Source organism: Rhinatrema bivittatum, chromosome 1, assembly GCF_901001135.1.
Source record: "Rhinatrema bivittatum chromosome 1, aRhiBiv1.1, whole genome shotgun sequence".
Classification (NCBI taxonomy): Eukaryota; Metazoa; Chordata; class Amphibia; order Gymnophiona; family Rhinatrematidae; genus Rhinatrema; species Rhinatrema bivittatum.
The window spans coordinates 426,982,808-427,000,612 of record NC_042615.1 but is presented as its reverse complement, the minus strand read 5'-3'; the positions used below and the strand labels follow the sequence as shown (position 1 = coordinate 427,000,612).

The window sequence follows — 17,805 nt, the reverse complement described above, 5'->3', positions numbered from 1 at the left end:
CAACCATTACTTTGATAAAAGTTCTGGGCGCGGTGGCAAGCCTGAAGGTCAAAGCTCAAAACTGAAAATGGCGACCCATCACAGAGAACCTCAGAAGGCGTTGCAAGTTAACTCGTACTGCCTGTCGTTTCTCTTCATAACCGCATAGGGAGTCCAGAAACCGATCCGGAAGGCGGTGTGCAAAATCTAAAGCGTAGCCTTGATTTATCATAGTAAGGACCCACTGGTCCAACGTCACCTTGACTCATTCCTCGTAAAACAGGGAAAATCTGCCCCCGACAGCTGGAAGAGAGGAATGGGTTGGCACCATACGCACCCCACCCCTCAAAACCGCACACCTCGCCAATACCAGAGAAAGAGCTTTCACCATTGCCGGCCCCACCCTTTGGAATTCACTTCCCCCCCTATCTATGCCTTGAACCTTCCTTACACACCTTCAAAAAAGGCATCAAGACATGGCTCTTCAGGCAAGCCTACCCAGATGTTAATCAGATATAGCCCCCATCCCCCCCTTTAAATCCGACTCCGTCCCCCCTCATCTGTTCTCACCGTACCCACTCATTTTCGATCCTTTTACCTCCTCCGTTATTGAAGTGACTCTATCTCCCCCTCCTTCCGCACATAACCCACCCTGTTTTCTTCCTATTTACTCCATCCGCTATGGAGGTAACCTTAAGAAATGATGTAAATAAGTACTCCGCCTGTATTGTTGTCAATTAAGGTATTGCTGTACATATGTTTTTTATTCTTAACGTTCATCATGGTTTTCTCCTATCACTTCTCGCTCTTCTGCTCTCTATCCTTCCCGCTGCTCTTGCCCCTCTCTCCTCCCTTCCTGCCTGCTCCCCTCTTCCCCCACCGCGTTCTTTGTATTTTCTGATTTCTTTGAGTTATTTGTAAACCGGCGTGATGTGTCCTACGAATGTCGGTATATTAAAAGTTCTTAAATAAATAAACAAACAAACAAACTATTTTTATGGCCCCAGAGGATCCTTCTCCACCGGGAAGACACGCTGAGCACAGCCCCTCCCGAGAAAGACACGCGTGGGCCAAGCCACACGCGCAGCACGCTGACGAGCGTAGCATCGGGCAGCAGGTCTGAAGAAGCTAAAATTCAATTCTGTAAAAAATATAAAAAGTACCGCAGTCCGCCAAAGCACCAAGACAGGGAGGGAAGAGAGAGCCGCAGCACCGGTGACACCGACTGAAAATGAAATAAAATGTGATAAATTGCAGGAAGACCTTGTGAGACTGGAAAATTGGGCATCCAAATGGCAGATGAAATTTAATGTGGATAAGTGCAAGGTGATGCATATAGGGAAAAATAACCCATGCTATAATTACACAATGTTGGGTTCCATATTAGGTGCTACAACCCAAGAAAGAGATCTAGGTGTCATAGTGGATAACACATTGAAATCGTCTGTTCAGTGTGCTGCGGCAGTCAAAAAAGCAAACAGAATGTTGGGAATTATTAGAAAGGGAATGATGAATAAAACGGAAAATGTCATAATGCCTCTGTATCGCTCCATGGTGAGACCGCACCTTGAATACTGTGTACAATTCTGGTCGCCGCATCTTAAAAAAGATATAATTGCGATGGAGAAGGTACAGAGAAGGGCTACCAAAATGATAAGGGGAATGGAACAGCTCCCCTATGAGGAAAGACTAAAGAGATTAGGACTTTTCAGCTTGGAGAAGAGACGACTGAGGGGGGATATGATAGAGATGTTTAAAATCATGAGATGTCTAGAACGGGTAGATGTGAATCGGTTATTTACTCTTTCGGATAGTAGAAAGACTAGGGGGCACTCCATGAAATTAGCATGTGGCACATTTAAAACTAATCGGAGAAAGTTCTTTTTTACTCAACGCACAATTAAACTCTGGAATTTGTTGCCAGAGGATGTGGTTTGTGCAGTTAGTATAGCTGTGTTTAAAAAAGGATTGAATAAGTTCTTGGAGGAGAAGTCCATTACCTGCTATTAAGTTCACTTAGAGAATAGCCACCTCCATTAGCAATGGTAACATGGAATAGACTTAGTTTTTGGGTACTTGCCAGGTTCTTATGGCCTGGATTGGCCACTGTTGGAAACAGGATGCTGGGCTTGATGGACCCTTGATCTGACCCAGTATGGCATTTTCTTATCTTCTTAAACTTTTTTTTTTTTTTTTTAAACACTTGCCCAGCAGTGGTCCAAAGTCCTGATCCGTTGGGGTGGAGTGAACCGGGCTCCCCGGTGTCGAACCCAGAGCTGCTAGTTGGAAACAAGAGGGCCCTCGACCCTGTAATGCAGCTGCCTCACAAACCAGCAGGGGATGGTCCCCTCAGGACCTTACAAACCTCCTGGGAGGCTCAGGACAGGAAACAGCTCCTTTTTTTTTTTTTTTTAAATCAAAGTAAAAAGGTTTTACAGACCAAATTCTCTCTAACTATCACAAAACTCTTAACTCTGACAACTCCAATGAACAATCAGCACAGACTGTAGGTTTTGCACCTCCACCATCTGCTGGAGACAGAGAAATACTGCCAGACTGTAGGTGGCACCATCCTATATAAGGCAGAGTTTTGTTTTGAAAACTTCTCTGTTTCCATCTGCTAGAGGGGGGTCAAAACCCAAAAGTCTGGACTGATCCGGGTACATACAGGGAATACCTCTTTTTGGACCACTCCACAACACAAAGAGGTGGTCTGACACACGGAACGAATTCGTAACCTCCAGATAACACAGCAAAGCCCTGCGAACATCCAACTTCCGTAAGTCTCTAGAAAAGGGGTCCGACTGGTCCAAATCCGGAAAAGACAGAGGCTCCACCGACTGGTTTAAGTGAAAGAAAGAAACTACCTTTGGAAGAAAGGACAGAACGGTCCGTAAGGAAACCCCTGAATCAGAAATCTGCAGGAAAGGCTCCCTGCAAGACAACGTCTGAAGCTCTGACACTTTTCGAGCCGATGAAATAGCTACCAGAAATATCACCTTCACAAAATGTCGGACAGACTCCGGAAGAGGAAGGGGCAGATGTGAGAACTTTCAGCGTCGCCCTCTTTAGAGATTCAAAGGGCATAGCACACAGAGCTGTGAGGACTAAATTCAGACTCCACGAAGGACAAGGATGTCAGATCGGAGGTGTCAAGTGCTTTGCTCCCCAAAGGAAACGAGCCACATCCGGATGCGCCACTAACGCCACTCCTTGAATGGAACCACGTAAACTACCAAGAGCTGGTACCTGCACCTTGAGAGAACTAAACGATAAACCCTTAGATAGTCCAGTTTTTAGGAAACATAAAATGTCGGACAGCAATGCCCGGATTGGAACCACCTCCCGTTCTACACACCAAGCTTCAAATACCTTCCACACCCAGACATAAGCCAAGGAAGTGGAGGTATTGCGGGACCTTAAAAGGGTAGCTACCACCACATCAGAATACCCTTTGCTCTTCAAACGTCACCTCTCAAAAGCCATGCCGCTAGAGAGAAGCGATCCGCCTCTTCCAAACAGATGGGTCCTTGATGAAGAAGAGCCGGGAAATCCCACAAACCTAGAGGTTCCGCCACGGTTAGGCTGACCAGATCCGCAAACCATGGGCGTCTCGGCCACACTCTGGGGCTACTAGAATCACCTCCGCCGGATGGAGTTCTATTCGGAGTACCTTTCTGATCAGAGGCCAAGGAGAAAACACATACAGTAACATGCTGGTCGGCCAGGGGAACACTAGAGCATCCACGCCTTCGGCTCCTGTCTCCATGTGCCGACCGAAGAAGCGTAGGGCCTTGGCATTCTTGAATGTTGTCATCAGATCCATGCTGGGAGTGCCCCACTTGCTGCATATGAGCTGAAAGGCCTCGTCTGCCAACACCCATTCCCCGGGGTTGAGACGGTTCCGACTGAGAAAGTCTGCCTGAACGTTATTGACGCCTGCTATGTGGGATGCTGCAATGCTGACCAGATGCTGTTCCGCCCAGCGTATCAACTGCTGAGCTACCGCCACTGGTAGGCTTTTGGTCCCTCCTTGGCAACTGATATACGCCACCATGGTCGCATTTTTGGACAGCACCCTGACCAACTTCCCCTGGAGGAGTGCAGGGAAAGCTTGTAATGCCAAATATACCACTCTGGTTTCCAGACGACTGATCAACCACCGAGACTCCTCCTGGGACCATTGCCCCTGAACGGATTTCTCCTGACAAACTGCTCCCCAGCCAGACAGGCTGGCATCTGTTGTAACCACTGTCCACTCGGGCATTACCAAGGAAACTCCGTGTGCTAAGTTGTCCGAGAGGAGCCACCAATCAAGACTTGACCTTGCAGACTCCGGAAGAGGAAGGGGCAGATGAAATTGCTCGGAGACTGGATTCCACCGGGAAAACAATGCTAATTGTAAAGGGCGCATATGAGCAAAGGCCCACGGCACCAACTCCAGAATGGAAGTCTTCGATCCCAGGACCCTCAAGTAATCCCGTACTCTGGGAGGGTGTTTGGACAATATGTCTCGAACTTGACCCTGCAGCTTACAAGTACGGTCCATGGTAAGGAAAACCCTCCCCTGCTGCGTGTCAAACAGCGCTCCCAGAAATTCCAAGGATTGGGAGGGAACCAGGCGACTCTTGGCAACGTTGATCACCCAACTGAGCGACCTCAATAGCTGCAGCACCCTGTGGATCGCCGACTGGCAAAGCACCTCTGATTTGGTTCGAATCAGCCAGTCGTCTAGGTATGGATGCACCAACAATCCTTTCTTCCGAAGCTGCGCCACCACCACTACCATTACCTTGGTAAAGGTCCTGGGCACGGTGGCAAGCCTGAAAGGCAGAGCTCGAAACTGAATGATGTCGCAGGATGAAGAACTGTAGGAACTTCTGGTGGGCTTTCCAGATGCCGATATGTAAATGTGCCTCCATCAAATCCAGCGATGCCAGAAATTCTCCCTTTCGCACTGAGGTAATAACTGACCTCAGAGTCTCCATGCGAAAACAAGGCACCCGAAGGCATATGTTGACCCTTTTTAAATCCAGGATGGGCCAGAAGGTCCCCTCCCTTCTTGGGAACCACTAAGTAGATGGAATAGTGGCCTCTCCTCTGTTCCGCAGACAGGACTGGCGTAATGGTGCCCAGCTTGAGTAGGCACTGTAACGTCTCATGTACCGCCTTTCTTTTTTCCTCGTATGCACATGGGGAGACCAGAAACCTGTCCCGAGGACGACAAACAAAATCTAACTCGTAAACTTGTCTTATCACGGTAAGGACCCACTGGTCAGACGTCAACTTGGTCCATTCCTTGTAAAAGAGCGATAGTCTGCCCCCCACAACCAAAACCAAGGAATGGGCCGGCTGCATTTCATTGCGAGGATTTGACTCCAGGGGCAGACTGGGGATTACCGGGCTTACCAAACCGGCGACCTCAAAAAGATTGAGATCGTGTCTACTGTCTGTTTGAACTTTGACGAAAGGAAGGACCCGAAGACCGGGATGGTTGAAACCTCCGATTCCCCCGGAAGCAAGACAGAGTAGCAAAACAGCCTCAACCTGGGACGATCCTCTGGCAATCTATGTACCTTATTCTCGCCCAAGGACTGAATCATGTCCTCCAAGTCCTTTCCAAAAAGCAACTTACCTTTAAAAGGCAACGAGCCGAGCTGAGCTTTTGACGAAACGTCCGCAGACCAATTCCGTAACCACAGAAGTCTGCGCGCAGATACGGCTGACACCATGGACCTGGCCGAAGTCCGCAGAGATCATAAAGCGCATCCGCACTATAAGCAATCGCCGCTTCCAGCCGACCAGCTTGGAGTGCCTCTCCCTCTGAAAGACCTTCGTTGGCCTATAGTTGCTGCACCCAACGAAGGCCCGCATGTAAGGATAAACTGCTGCACATGGCAGCTTGCACTCCCAGAGTCGAAACTTCAAATATCTTCTTAAGCTGAAGTGCCGACTTTCTATCCTGCAGGTCCTTGAGGGCCGTCGCCCAAGTCACTGGGATAGTGGTCTTTTTGGTGACCGCTGACACCACTGCGTCTACCTTGGGAAGTCGGAGCAATTCTAAAGCTTCCTCTAGCAGAGGATATAGCTTATCCATAGCCTTACTCCCCTTCAAGCCCAGGTCTGATTGTCCCATTCCCTGAACAACAAGTCCGTTACTGAGAAATGAAACAGAAAAGAGGTAGTGGGACCCCTCAGGCCCAACAATACCGGATCCACATCCCCCAGCTTAGCTTCCTCTGGCGGCACCTCGAGCCCTAACTCCCCTAGAATCGTGGGGATAAGCGGCCCCATTTCCTCCTTTCTAAAGAGGCAGACCACCTTCAGGTCGTCCCCTTCCACAATCTGGGTACCGCGCTCTGACTCCTGTTGCTGATCCGCATCCCCATCCACCCCCATCGGGGCTTGGACTGCAGGTCCTGGTCATCCTGCGCCGAGGAATCCAAATCCATATGCTGCACTATGGACCTTAACAGGCGTTTAACCTTTGCAGGGCCAGAGCTCCCATTGGCCCTGCCAGAGCCCTCCTTGGACCTGGACCTCTTTGGGTAGTTTGCGGGGATCTAGCAAGGTAAATTTCTCCCCGGCCTGCTTCTTCCCAGATTTCCTGGCCTTAAAGGTCTAGAAGCAAAAATGAATTCTGAGAAAAAAGAGAAGAGGAGTCTGATGCCCCCTCAGGGCTATCCTCCGTCTCCGAAGAGGCTGGACCTACCTCCCCCAGGGGCCATTTGTTGTGGGGATAGGGAAGGTGGTAAAATCCCCTCCCCCATCGCGGCTCTCGTGGCTTCCCGAAAGAAGCTCAAAATGGCTTCCGTTCCCGCGCTCAGCAGGAATGGATCAGCTGTAGAGGATTGCGGTGCAGCAAGCCTTGAGGGGGGCCTTGCGCACACAGTACCGGCCATCCCAGGTCAAAACGGAGGTTTCCTCCCCCCCATGGAGACTACTTGAACAAAGGCCATCATGAGATAGGCGCACACGGTAAGCCAAGCTCCGGGGCATTGTGCGCGGCAGAAAAATGTAAACAAATGCGGCAAAACTGAATAGCGACTCGACCCGCCGCAGCAGGGAGGGAAGGGAGAGTCGGTGCGCCGAAACAAAAAACAACCTGCGTTTTGTTTTTTTGTTACCAAAGAACTTGCCCGGCAGACGCCCCTGGGTTCTGATCAGTCTGGGATGAATGAGCCAGGCTCTCCGGTATCACACCCAGAGCTGCTCTCTCTTGGTAATAGGGTCCTCGACCCCTACCAGCAGCTGCCTGCAACACCAGGGGGGATGGCGGCCTCAGGACTTAACAACCCCCTGGGCGGCTGAAGAAACCTTCCTTGGATTTTCTACTTTCTTTTTTTTTAAACCTAACTTTAATTGCAAAGAAAACAAACCCTAACCTTCTGTTTAACTTACTATCATTTTTTTTTTTTTTTACATTAGGTAATCAGGACAGACCACCTCCACCATCTGCTGGAGACAGAGAAATACTGACGGATTGTGGGTGGCACCTCAGGATATAGGGCAGAGTTTGTTAAAACTTCTCTGTCTCCATCTGCTGGAGGGGAGGCAAAACCCAGGAGTCTGGACTGATCTGGTTACGTACAGGGAACACTACTTTATCCAAGAAATTTTGACCACTTCATTTTAAAAATTACAGTCTGCTATGAAACACCCTCTGTGTTTATCACACACATCTGCTGGCAGCCAGCACCATTGTCATAAAGGAGTGCTTCAGCGGATTTGTGCATGCACATAGATAGTTTACAGAAGGGCTCTCTAGCTCCAGAGCTCGCTCTTGCAGGCTAAGTATGCAATCAGCAACCTGGTATTTAAAGCAGACACATGCACATTTCTCTCCTGCATCAAACTGGTTGAGGTTTCCCTCTAAGGCTGGGTTAAGAGCCACTGATTCACAGCCTACAGTAATAACATGGCTACTGACAATAGCAGATTCCTTATTCCATTTGAAGAAAAAAGGAAAGCAGCAACAATGGAGAGCAGACCTCCGGCTGGAACACTGCCCAGTCACATTTAAGAAAAGACTCAAAACCTGGCTTTTCAAGCAGGCCTTTGCTTAAATCAGACGCCAGATGAATTAAATCAGTTCTATCACTAGGAACCCATTGACTCTTGCCTTGTATCATAGTTTGATTTATACCCTGGTTTACTCAATAGTTTCATGATCCTAGTTCTGTATTCCTTTGTTTTATGTAATTGCACTCTTTGAGGCACTGTTTCTGTTACAATGTAAACCGTTTTGATTTGTAACCTCTTACAAGAAATTCGGTATATAAAACTGTTAAATAAATAAATAAATAAATAAATAAATAAATAGCTGAAATTTGCAAATCAATTTAAAGATTTTTTGGGCATCTTTTTTCTAACAAAATCACAAATGTTTTCGCTTTGTCTCTGCTTGATTGCATTTTACCTCAAGAATTATGTTAATTATAGCAACTAAATATCCAAGATAGGTATAACTATATAAAAACAATAAACCACAATAATGTTACCCAGAAAACGTAGGTATCTAGCCAAAAATGGAGGGAAAAAACATTTTTTCTATGTACACATTATCTCCCGAAATAGTCAACCTACTGCAATCAAATTTTCAGGATAAGTAGATGCATAAAAATTAGCTATAAAATGGAATAATGTTTTCCCAGAAAACTTACATATATATAGTAAAAGATTGGAGGTGAGGGAGGGAGAGGAAGAAGGCACTTTCAGCAGCAGTACCAGCTCTGACCAAAAGGTGGCAGCATTCTATTAATATAATCATGGATGATACTGACACCTTGTGGCCACTAAGTACTGCAGCCTGTGCTGGCAGATGGACAACACAAATTTCCAAGATATCAGTGACAAAAGAGCCCCTCATGAACTGTTCTGAAATTCATTCCTTATTTGTTAAATTAATATCTTGCTCACTGAATCAGATGCTTTAATTAAAAAGTCAAAAAAACCGTACACAAAGTAAACAATAAAAGAAACATTTACGGGCAAAAAATCTACCCGAAATTAGGCCTTCCACCCTTGGTCTTGCACACCCAAATCAACAGCGGTCAGAGCCCTTGCTGGCCTACTGCCAGAACACAGCAAGCCATTCCCGCTAACCAGTAAAACATCCGCTACAAGCTGTGTACCCTGAAGAATAGTTACCCCCATCAATGACGGCCACAAGTGCCGAGTCACGCGGGTCTTCTCCGGCACTGCGATCTGTGCTCCACTGCCAGTCGTAGCAGAGGTAGTGCCAGCCCTGGAAGAGGACGTGCAGACGGTACGGCTTCTCAGGGTCCCAAACCAGGGACGCCACCCGGCTACTCTCATCGTTGTCAAAACAGAGGCTCTGTTTCAGGTACCAGTGGTAATTTCCAGTGGTCCACAGCTGAACTACACAGGAAGCAATGTGGCGTGGAATGTTTATAATGTGAGAGAAAGAACACATTTTAGTAAATTACAGCAAAAAATAAAGGCATCAAAATAGCTGATTTTATTTTTCAAAATACTTAAGTATATGGCAGTTTGAGTTGTAGTCTTTGCTTTGAGGGTCTTTTTTTTTTTTTAGTTTAATCTTGCTGTTTTGGCAATGATCATTACATCATCTTTTCCTTAATTGGGTCTGAAGACAGGGCATTAACTTCTCCCCTCTATTGTAGAGGATCTCAATCTCAGCCAAAAGGCCAAGAAGAGACCATGCTTGGCTCATAGCTCACATCCTGCATTGAGATCTTAGCCAACAAGAGGCTGAGAAACCTCAAGTCAGACAGTGAGACTCCCAGCCAAAGCCTTACTGCTGTATGCAATCATATTAGCCAAAGGAAAGGGACAATTCAGAAGTCCTGGGAAACTCAAGTTCAAGACTCTTCCACCAACTCGCTGTGTGACTTTGGGCAAGTCACTTTTTTACTCGCAGGAATTTGTGCAGGCAAGCCCAAAAGCAAAGCAGTAGGTAAACATCCAAACATTTCATTTTCACAAAATGACTTACAGCAATGCATAAAAGCTCTTGAAATGTAATACCTGCAAATATTGAGGGAGCTGGGCAAAATATAGACTTGACACTATCATTACTATTAGGGCTGGTTTGGTTGCACCTTTTCCCAAAGAGCCTGTGGAGATTCTGTGACTTACTCTAGATCACACACCAAGTGGGGAATAGGGAACTCAAACCAAAGCATTCAATACATTTTCTTCAGCCTGGAGATGTTTGTAGGTTTCAGGTATGCTCAGCTTGCAATGGAAGCCGTCTATTATATGGATTTCACATGTCTTGCCTGTTCCCTTCTCTGTCTCCATCTGCTGGTAAGGTGGCATACAGCCACCTGTCTGGACTGATCTTTCAGGATAAGGAATATATTTTTTGGATTATTTTGCTGGCAGGTTAGCAATTCAATCATAGCACTATGAACCCTGCCAGCTTACATTCAAATCTCAATCCTGTCACTAACTGGCTAGCACTGCAGAAATCACTTGCTCCAATTACCATAAACTTTTTTCCTGCTTCTTTTGCCATCTTACACTGCACAGAGTTGCTGCAGCTCCTCATAGCCTGCAAAGTGCTACCAGCTACAGGGCACAGCTTCGACCCATGTACAGGCAAGCTAGTTCAACCTTGGAAAGAAGGTATTCAAATGCCCTGAGGAAAAGGAACATTTTTTGTTGTGGGGGTGGGGATCTTCTGCTGAAAAACTCAGCTTGTGTGAGTGAAATAATGCAGTTGCCATGCATGGCTCATCTCTTACTGTATGTGCTGGGGTCAGGGCTGTCCTCCTTCTGTAGGTCTTCCATCCAGAGTGCCAGCACGGTCGAATCTGAATTCCATAGCAGTTCATTTACCTGAGGGAGAAAAAAACTCAGCCTCTAAGACTTTGCAGAGCCTTATTGATCCTGGGAAAACCTGGACTCCTTCCAGGCTGTATTGCTTTAACTGCACCAATATAAGAATATGAAGACGGGAACCTGTGGCCTACAAGGCATCTCGTATGATCCTGCAAATTATTCTTATATTTGCCCAAGAAAACGTATCATAAGCTGCCTAGAATACACCAAGGCTCTGTTACGTCACAGAACTGATCTGTTTGTACGCCAAGCACCCCTCACACTCAAGGAAGCTTTCTTCTCTTACTTATAAAAAAGTGATGAACCTTTTTCTCTTTTTACAGCACAATCAGAAAACGCATCTTTCCTCAGGTAACTAGACGAGCCATGAGGTTTAAGTGAGACGATTCACCAGGAAACTGCTAAAAAACATAACAGCCTAAGAGGCCTGCACAGGTCACAGGAACATTCACATTGTTACTTTGAGGTCACCGGTTCAAATCCATTTCAAGTCAGCAGGAGCCTAAACAGCTTCTGTGAAAGGCGCTAGTGGTCTCAGCCAGATTCAGGGGCCGTAGCAGTAGCTTTCACATCAAACCCTTCTCCTCTACTGCTATTTCCCAGCTTACCCTGTGCATTCCCCTATGCTGCACTGTATTCCTGGGGAAAGCCTTCCTGCACCAGCGTGCCATGCTCCCTTTTTGGCCACCTTAGAAATCGACCTTTTTGAGGTTTACTTTTAACCTTAACGCTCCCCGATTTCAACCTTGTCAATGTTAATCATGTTTTCTTCCACAAATTTCCTGAAGCTTGTTATTTGTTTGTCTGTCTCTTGACTGGACTGTAAGCTCCTTGGAACAGGGACAGTCTTTTATGTGTAACTGAATAAGTCTCATAGCGCTATGAAAACAGGCAATAATAATTAGGGATGTGAATCATTTTTCAACGATTAAAATTATCGTCCGATAATTTTAAAATCGTCTTAAATCGTTAAAGAACACGATACAATAGGAATTCTAACGATTTATCGTTAAAAAATCGTTAATCGGGTTAGTGCGCACTAACCATTGTTAGTGCGCACTAACAGAAAATGATACAAATTGACACTTTTCAGGTCAGTTAAGGTCAGTTTAGGAATGAATATGTATTCCTATTGGCTGGCTGCCCTCTTATTTATTGATGTTACCAAGGTTCCCACTGAGGTGATGGTTGGGGGGATGGGAAATGGAAACGGTTGGTAGCTTGACAAAAAAAGTAATGTGATCAGTCAACGTGACTAGAACTTGTGCCCTATCCCTGATACCGGGAGTGTTGTGATCTTCCTGCATGCAGTGCCGTATCCCTGATACTGGGAGTGTTGTGATCTTCCTGCACACAGTGCCATATCCCTGATACTGGGAGTGTTGTGATCTTCCTGCACGCAGTGCCCTAACCCTGATACCGGGGGTGTTGTGATCTTCCTGCACACAGTGCCCTAACCCTGATACCGGGGGTGTTGTGATCTTCCTGCACACAGTGCCCTAACCCTGATACCGGGAGTGTTGTGATCTTCCTGCACGCAGTGCCCTATCCCTGATACCAGGGGTGTTGTGATCTTCCTGCACACAGTGCCCTATCCCTGATACCGGGAGTATTAATGTGATCTTCCTGCATACAGTGCCATATCCCTGATACTGGGAGTGTTGTGATCTTCCTGCACACAGTGCCCTAACCCTGATACCGGGGGTGTTGTGATCTTCCTGCACACAGTGCCCTAACCCTGATACCGGGGGTGTTGTGATCTTCCTGCACACAGTGCCCTAACCCTGATACCAGGAGTGTTGTGATCTTCCTGCACACAGTGCCCTATCCCTGATACCAGGGGTGTTGTGATCTTCCTGCACTGAGCAGGGAAACGGCACTGCGCGCAGGAAGATCACAACACCCCCGGTATCAGGGATAGGGCACTGCATGCAGGAAGATCACAACACTCCTGGTATCAGGGATAGGGCACTGCGTGCAGGAAGATCACAACACTCCCAGTATCAGGGATACGGCAGTGCATGCAGGAAGATCACAACACTCCCGGTATCAGGGCTAGGGCACAAGTTCTAGTCACATTGACTGATCACATTACTTTTTTTGTCAAGCTACCAACTGTTTCCATTTCCCATCCCCATATATTGTCAGTGGGAACCTTGGTAACATGAATAAATAAGAGGGCAGCCAATAGGAATACATATTCATTCCTAAACTGACCTTAACTGACCTGAAAAGTGTCAAATTGTATCATTTTCTGTTAGTGCGCACTAACTCCAGGTTAGTGCGCACTAATCGGAAAAACCGATTTTTTAACTAAAAAATCGTGCCAAACACGATTTTCTTCTCCTGCCAGACGATTTCGATCGTTAAGACGATCGGGCACACGATAATAGAGGCCTCCAAGTTCTACAAATCTGAAAATTCTGGGGCACAATGTGGCAAATCTCTCCTTGTCTCTTGCTTTTTTTTTTTTTTTTTAAAGGGGAACTGCCTTAAACTCAGAAACAGGTCAAGACTGCAGGTTTTGCACCACCTCCATCTGCTGGCAACAGAGAAATACTGAGGGGATGCAGGTAGCACACTAGGTTAAGAGGGGGTGCCCTTCAAGTTTTTCTCTGTCTCCATCTGCTGGAAGGGAGGCATAACCCACAGTCTGGACTGATCCGGGTACGTACAGGGAACCTGCTTTTGCTGGCGGGGAGTGGGAACCCCACCAGCACGTCACTTCTCCGTGCCGCCACAAGACCTTCCTGCTGGTGGCAATTGCACCCCTCCCCCCTGTTGTCATCCGGGGCAGACTGCCCCTCTTGCCCTCCTTTAGTACGCCACTGGAGGGAAGCACAACCGGGACAGGACACTGGGAGTTGCGACACACCGGTTGAGAATCGCTGCTCTAGGGTATACTTGTTTAGATCTTTAAGTCTATCCCCATATGCTTTAGAATGAAGACCACTGACCCTTTTAGTAGCCACTCTCTGGACCAACTCCATCCTGTTTATATCATTTTGAAGGTGCGGCTCCAGAACTGTACACAGTATTCCATGTGAGGACTCACCAGGGTCCTATACAGGGGCAATATCATCTCCCTTTTTCTGCTGACCATTCCTCTCCCTAGGCAGCCCAGCACTGTTCGGGCTTTTACCGTCACTTATCCACCTGTTTGGCCAACTTAAGATAAGATGCAATTACTCCCAGACCCCACTCTTCTTTTGTGCTTAGAATAATTAAACTTCCAATACTGTAACTTTCCCTTGGGTTTTTGCATCTTTAACGCATTACTCTGCATTTTTTAGCATTAAATCTTAGATATCAGACTTTAGCACATTCCTTGAGCTTCGATAGATCCCTCCTCATGTTTTCCACTTTTTCCTGGCTGTCCTCCCTGTTACAGATTTTCAGCAAAAACACAAACCTTTCCTGACAACTTTTCCAGTACGTTGCCTTCAAAAATGTTGAAAAGAATCGGCCCAAGGACCAATCTCTGAGGCACACAACTAGTAACAACTCTCTCTTCAGAGAAAACTCCATTTGCCATGACCCTTTGTTGCCTCTTACTCAGGTAGTTTCTAACCCAGTCGGTAACTCTAGGATCCATACCAAGGGCAGACAATTTATTTATAAGTCTTCTGTGCGGTAGACAAGTATATAAGTTTATATTCCTAATCCAACATCCAGAGCCCCCATTTCTTTCACCCTACTACTCCCCCTCCTCTACTCTTCCATATCTGTCCCAAGCATGCCTGAATTTGATAAGTTTTGGCAGCTCTGCCATAAGCCTATCTCAGGCATCTACCACTCTCTCAGTAAGGTATCCCCTTCTAAGCCTCACTTTCTCTCCAGCTTCAGACCATGACCCTTGTACCTGAATTTCTTTTCCTATGGAAAATTGCACTTTCCTGTATTTTACTGAAGCTTAAATTTGAATGTTTCCATATCTGCCCCTTCCCCAGCAAGTGCAACTTGAACCTCTCTGTGTAGGGTGTGTGTTGCAGGCCTGGTACCAGTTAGGAAGCCCTTCTCTGAACTATAACAGAGGAACATTTATCGGTTATATGCTTTACCACTAATGGTGCCCAGAACGTGACAGAACAATGGCAACAGGCTGCTTCCATGCTGTTGATATCCTTAACTAAAATATGGCCTCCAAAACTGAACATGCTACTTGAGGTCGGGCGTGGCGCTCCTGGAAGGCAGCAGGGATCCCGTTAAATACCTCCGGTAGTCCCCAAGTCTAAACATGCAAGCATTCTTATTTGCTAGAAATCAAAGCACTTCAAAATCCCAAACAATTAGCAACTCCGAAAAAGCTTGTGAGTGTTGAACAGAAGGAAAAGAAGTGAAGGTGCTTCCTCCTCTGCCAGCTTTCTGTTCACCCGCTCACCTCCTTCCCTCGCTTCCTTCCCCATCAGCATGCCTCAGTTTGAATCAGTGTAGCAGGGTGCAGGAACTCAATGACAAAGCTGAGCGCTGTGGAGGGACCTAGGTCCAATTTCCCAGCTGCAATCTTTCGCTCCCCGAGTGCATGGTGCCTGGCTGGAGCTCTCTCTGCAAGGACTTGGAAGGAATTTTAAAAAAACATGGGGGGGAGGAGGGATCCCTGGGTAGTCGAGAATAAAGGCTCATGGCACTAGATGCCAGCCCTGGAAGCTCAAAGAAGAAAGAATCTGTGAGGCAAAGCGGCAGTGGCGAGTCCTCGCTCTCTCAGTGGTTTGGGAGGAGAAGGGATAGTTTATCAGTGCTCGCATCCTGCTTTCATCTCCGCACATGAACATATTTAGGTGTAAAAAATATTTCCAGCATTAGACTAAATTTGCACCCTGGGTGCAGCGCTGGAGAGGAGAAGAAAGCTATCTTGGGTGGAGAAGAAGAAAGCAAGCTTTGACTGGGCAGTTCTGTCACACACTTGTGACTGGAAGGCGACGCTGGAGGCAGAGACTGTAACGGCAGCGCTTCCCCTCTCTCACTTACCTTAACTTGGCCTTTACAGAACGGGAGCGTGAACTCTCCATGCAGAAGCCCATTCTTTTCAAAGAAAACAACGTCGTGCCGATGGGGTTTACTCTGTGTGGACGCGATCAGGCTCCCTGAGGGTCTTAACAACAAAAGGACAGCACAGTAACAACTCAATAACATACAAAGAAAAAGATTTCATGTTAGCGGGTGGGCCACGGGCCCAGCAGTAGCACTGCACAGTTGCCACACAGACACCAGGATCTGATTCCCGGACCCGGCTTCTGCTCGTCAGGCCAACAAGATCTGGGGGGTGGAGCAAGGGACTTCCGCCATTCGTGCACCACTACCACCTTTGGGTGGGATTCAGAGCACATAAGTAACCAGGGTCAGCAGGGAACTATATTTCAGGAAAGAAAAGCAAGGGAAAATGGGGGGAAAAAAAAAAAAACCCTGGGAAACCATGAAGGCTTATGGCACCGTAACCCCAGTTAGGCTGATTCAGCTTGGAATCCATAGAAGATAGGGGACGATCTCAGGATAAAGAAAACAAAAATCAGCACACGAAGTCTGAAATTTAGTTCTTTTGCTCACAAACTTAAAAGAAACATTCCAAATCAGCCAACTTGAATACTGGCTGAGGAGGCAACTATCTCATGCATATTCATCAAGGATATCCCAAAAGTCCAAATTTTGTCTGGCCCTCAGAGATCATAGGTTCATTTATTTATTTTAAAATATTTATAATCCGCACCCTCCAAAGTTCGGGGCGGGGTACAATTAACCACCACCCCTATAATCAAAAGGAACAAAAATTTAGTGCTAGGCTAGTCCCCAAATCTCAACTATCATCCCAATGTATTCTGGTTCTTGGGGGTCCTGATGTTCTCTAGAAAGGATGCTGGCACTGAAATTACATTTTGGGTTGGACATGTTATCAGACATCAGTTTTTAGCTGAAGTGGAGAAATGACAGTTTTCTTCTACATTAAAAGTTGATGTATACATACCACACACTGTTCTAGAAGTGTTTTTTTGCCAAATAATTTTGCAACACTTGTTCACTGTTTTCCACAGGCCCTTCTTTCACAAATCTCATTGAGATGATTACATTGTCTCTCCTATACCCAAGTACCCACAGTTTCTTCTTCGATCACCATGGTCCACAAGCCAAACCACACAAGAACATAGAATTAGGAATAAAGCCAGCAGTGAAAGAGCCACAGCTCACTGCAGACACCCCCAAAAAAAGAAGAAGAGGAACAAACTCAATTTTAAAAAAGAATGTCGATTTGCATAATCATTGGCCTATGACAGGGAGAGGCAAGTGAGAATCAACATAAATTTATTTCAAATTGTCTTCACCCTCCCAAAAGCATTGCCCAGGGCAACTCACAATAGCAACAATGCATAATACAATAATATAAACACCACTCAACCATGGCATATAACAAAAGCCAACAACAACTTTATTGGGTCTGACATAAAAAACTACAGTCAACCAAATTAACCAGGAGTCCTTCAAACTTCTATTGAAAGTTACGCAGAATGGTCCCAAGTTGTTTTATTTTTTTAATGGACTGAGGTCACAAATCTCAGCAAGTGAAACACATTTTGAAAGGACACGAGCAAAGGAGCTCACATCCGCAAGTAGAAAAGAAATTAACCTGCTGGGGTTTAAGCGCTCCCGTTTTAACCACCTTCAGGAACTTAAGAACATAAGAATTGCCATATTGGGTCAGACCAAGGGTCCATTAAGCACAGCATCCTGTTTCCAAAAGTGGTCAATCCAAGTCACAAGTACCTGGCAAGTACCCAAACATTAAAAAAATCTCAAGCTACTATTGCTTATTAATTAAAAAGCCGTTAAGCCCGTTAAAACGGGCTACATCCCTCTGTCTCTCACCTCCCCCTCATTCTCTCTCCCCTACCTCCCTCATTCTCTCTCCCCTACCTCCCTCCCACCCACTCACCCACTCCTCCCCAGCCTCCCTCTCCTCTCACTCAGTCCCTCCCTCCCACTCAGTCTCACTCACTCCCTCCCCCT

General features: G+C 46.5%; 1 protein-coding gene across 3 annotated transcripts in view; it reads right to left on the bottom strand.

Moving 5' to 3' along the window:
* The window catches only part of ELP1 (elongator complex protein 1), a 273,772-nt gene that overhangs the window by 218,309 nt on the left and 37,658 nt on the right, over window positions 1–17,805 (bottom strand). For all 3 annotated transcript variants that reach the window (XM_029603978.1, XM_029603967.1, XM_029603987.1), the window contains exons 8-10: window positions 15,778–15,901; window positions 10,713–10,806; window positions 9,130–9,360 (exon numbers count right to left, since the gene is read on the bottom strand). In XM_029603978.1, coding sequence (XP_029459838.1) covers window positions 9,130–9,360; window positions 10,713–10,806; window positions 15,778–15,901 — 449 coding nt within the window. The remainder of the gene's footprint in view (window positions 1–9,129; window positions 9,361–10,712; window positions 10,807–15,777; window positions 15,902–17,805) is intronic.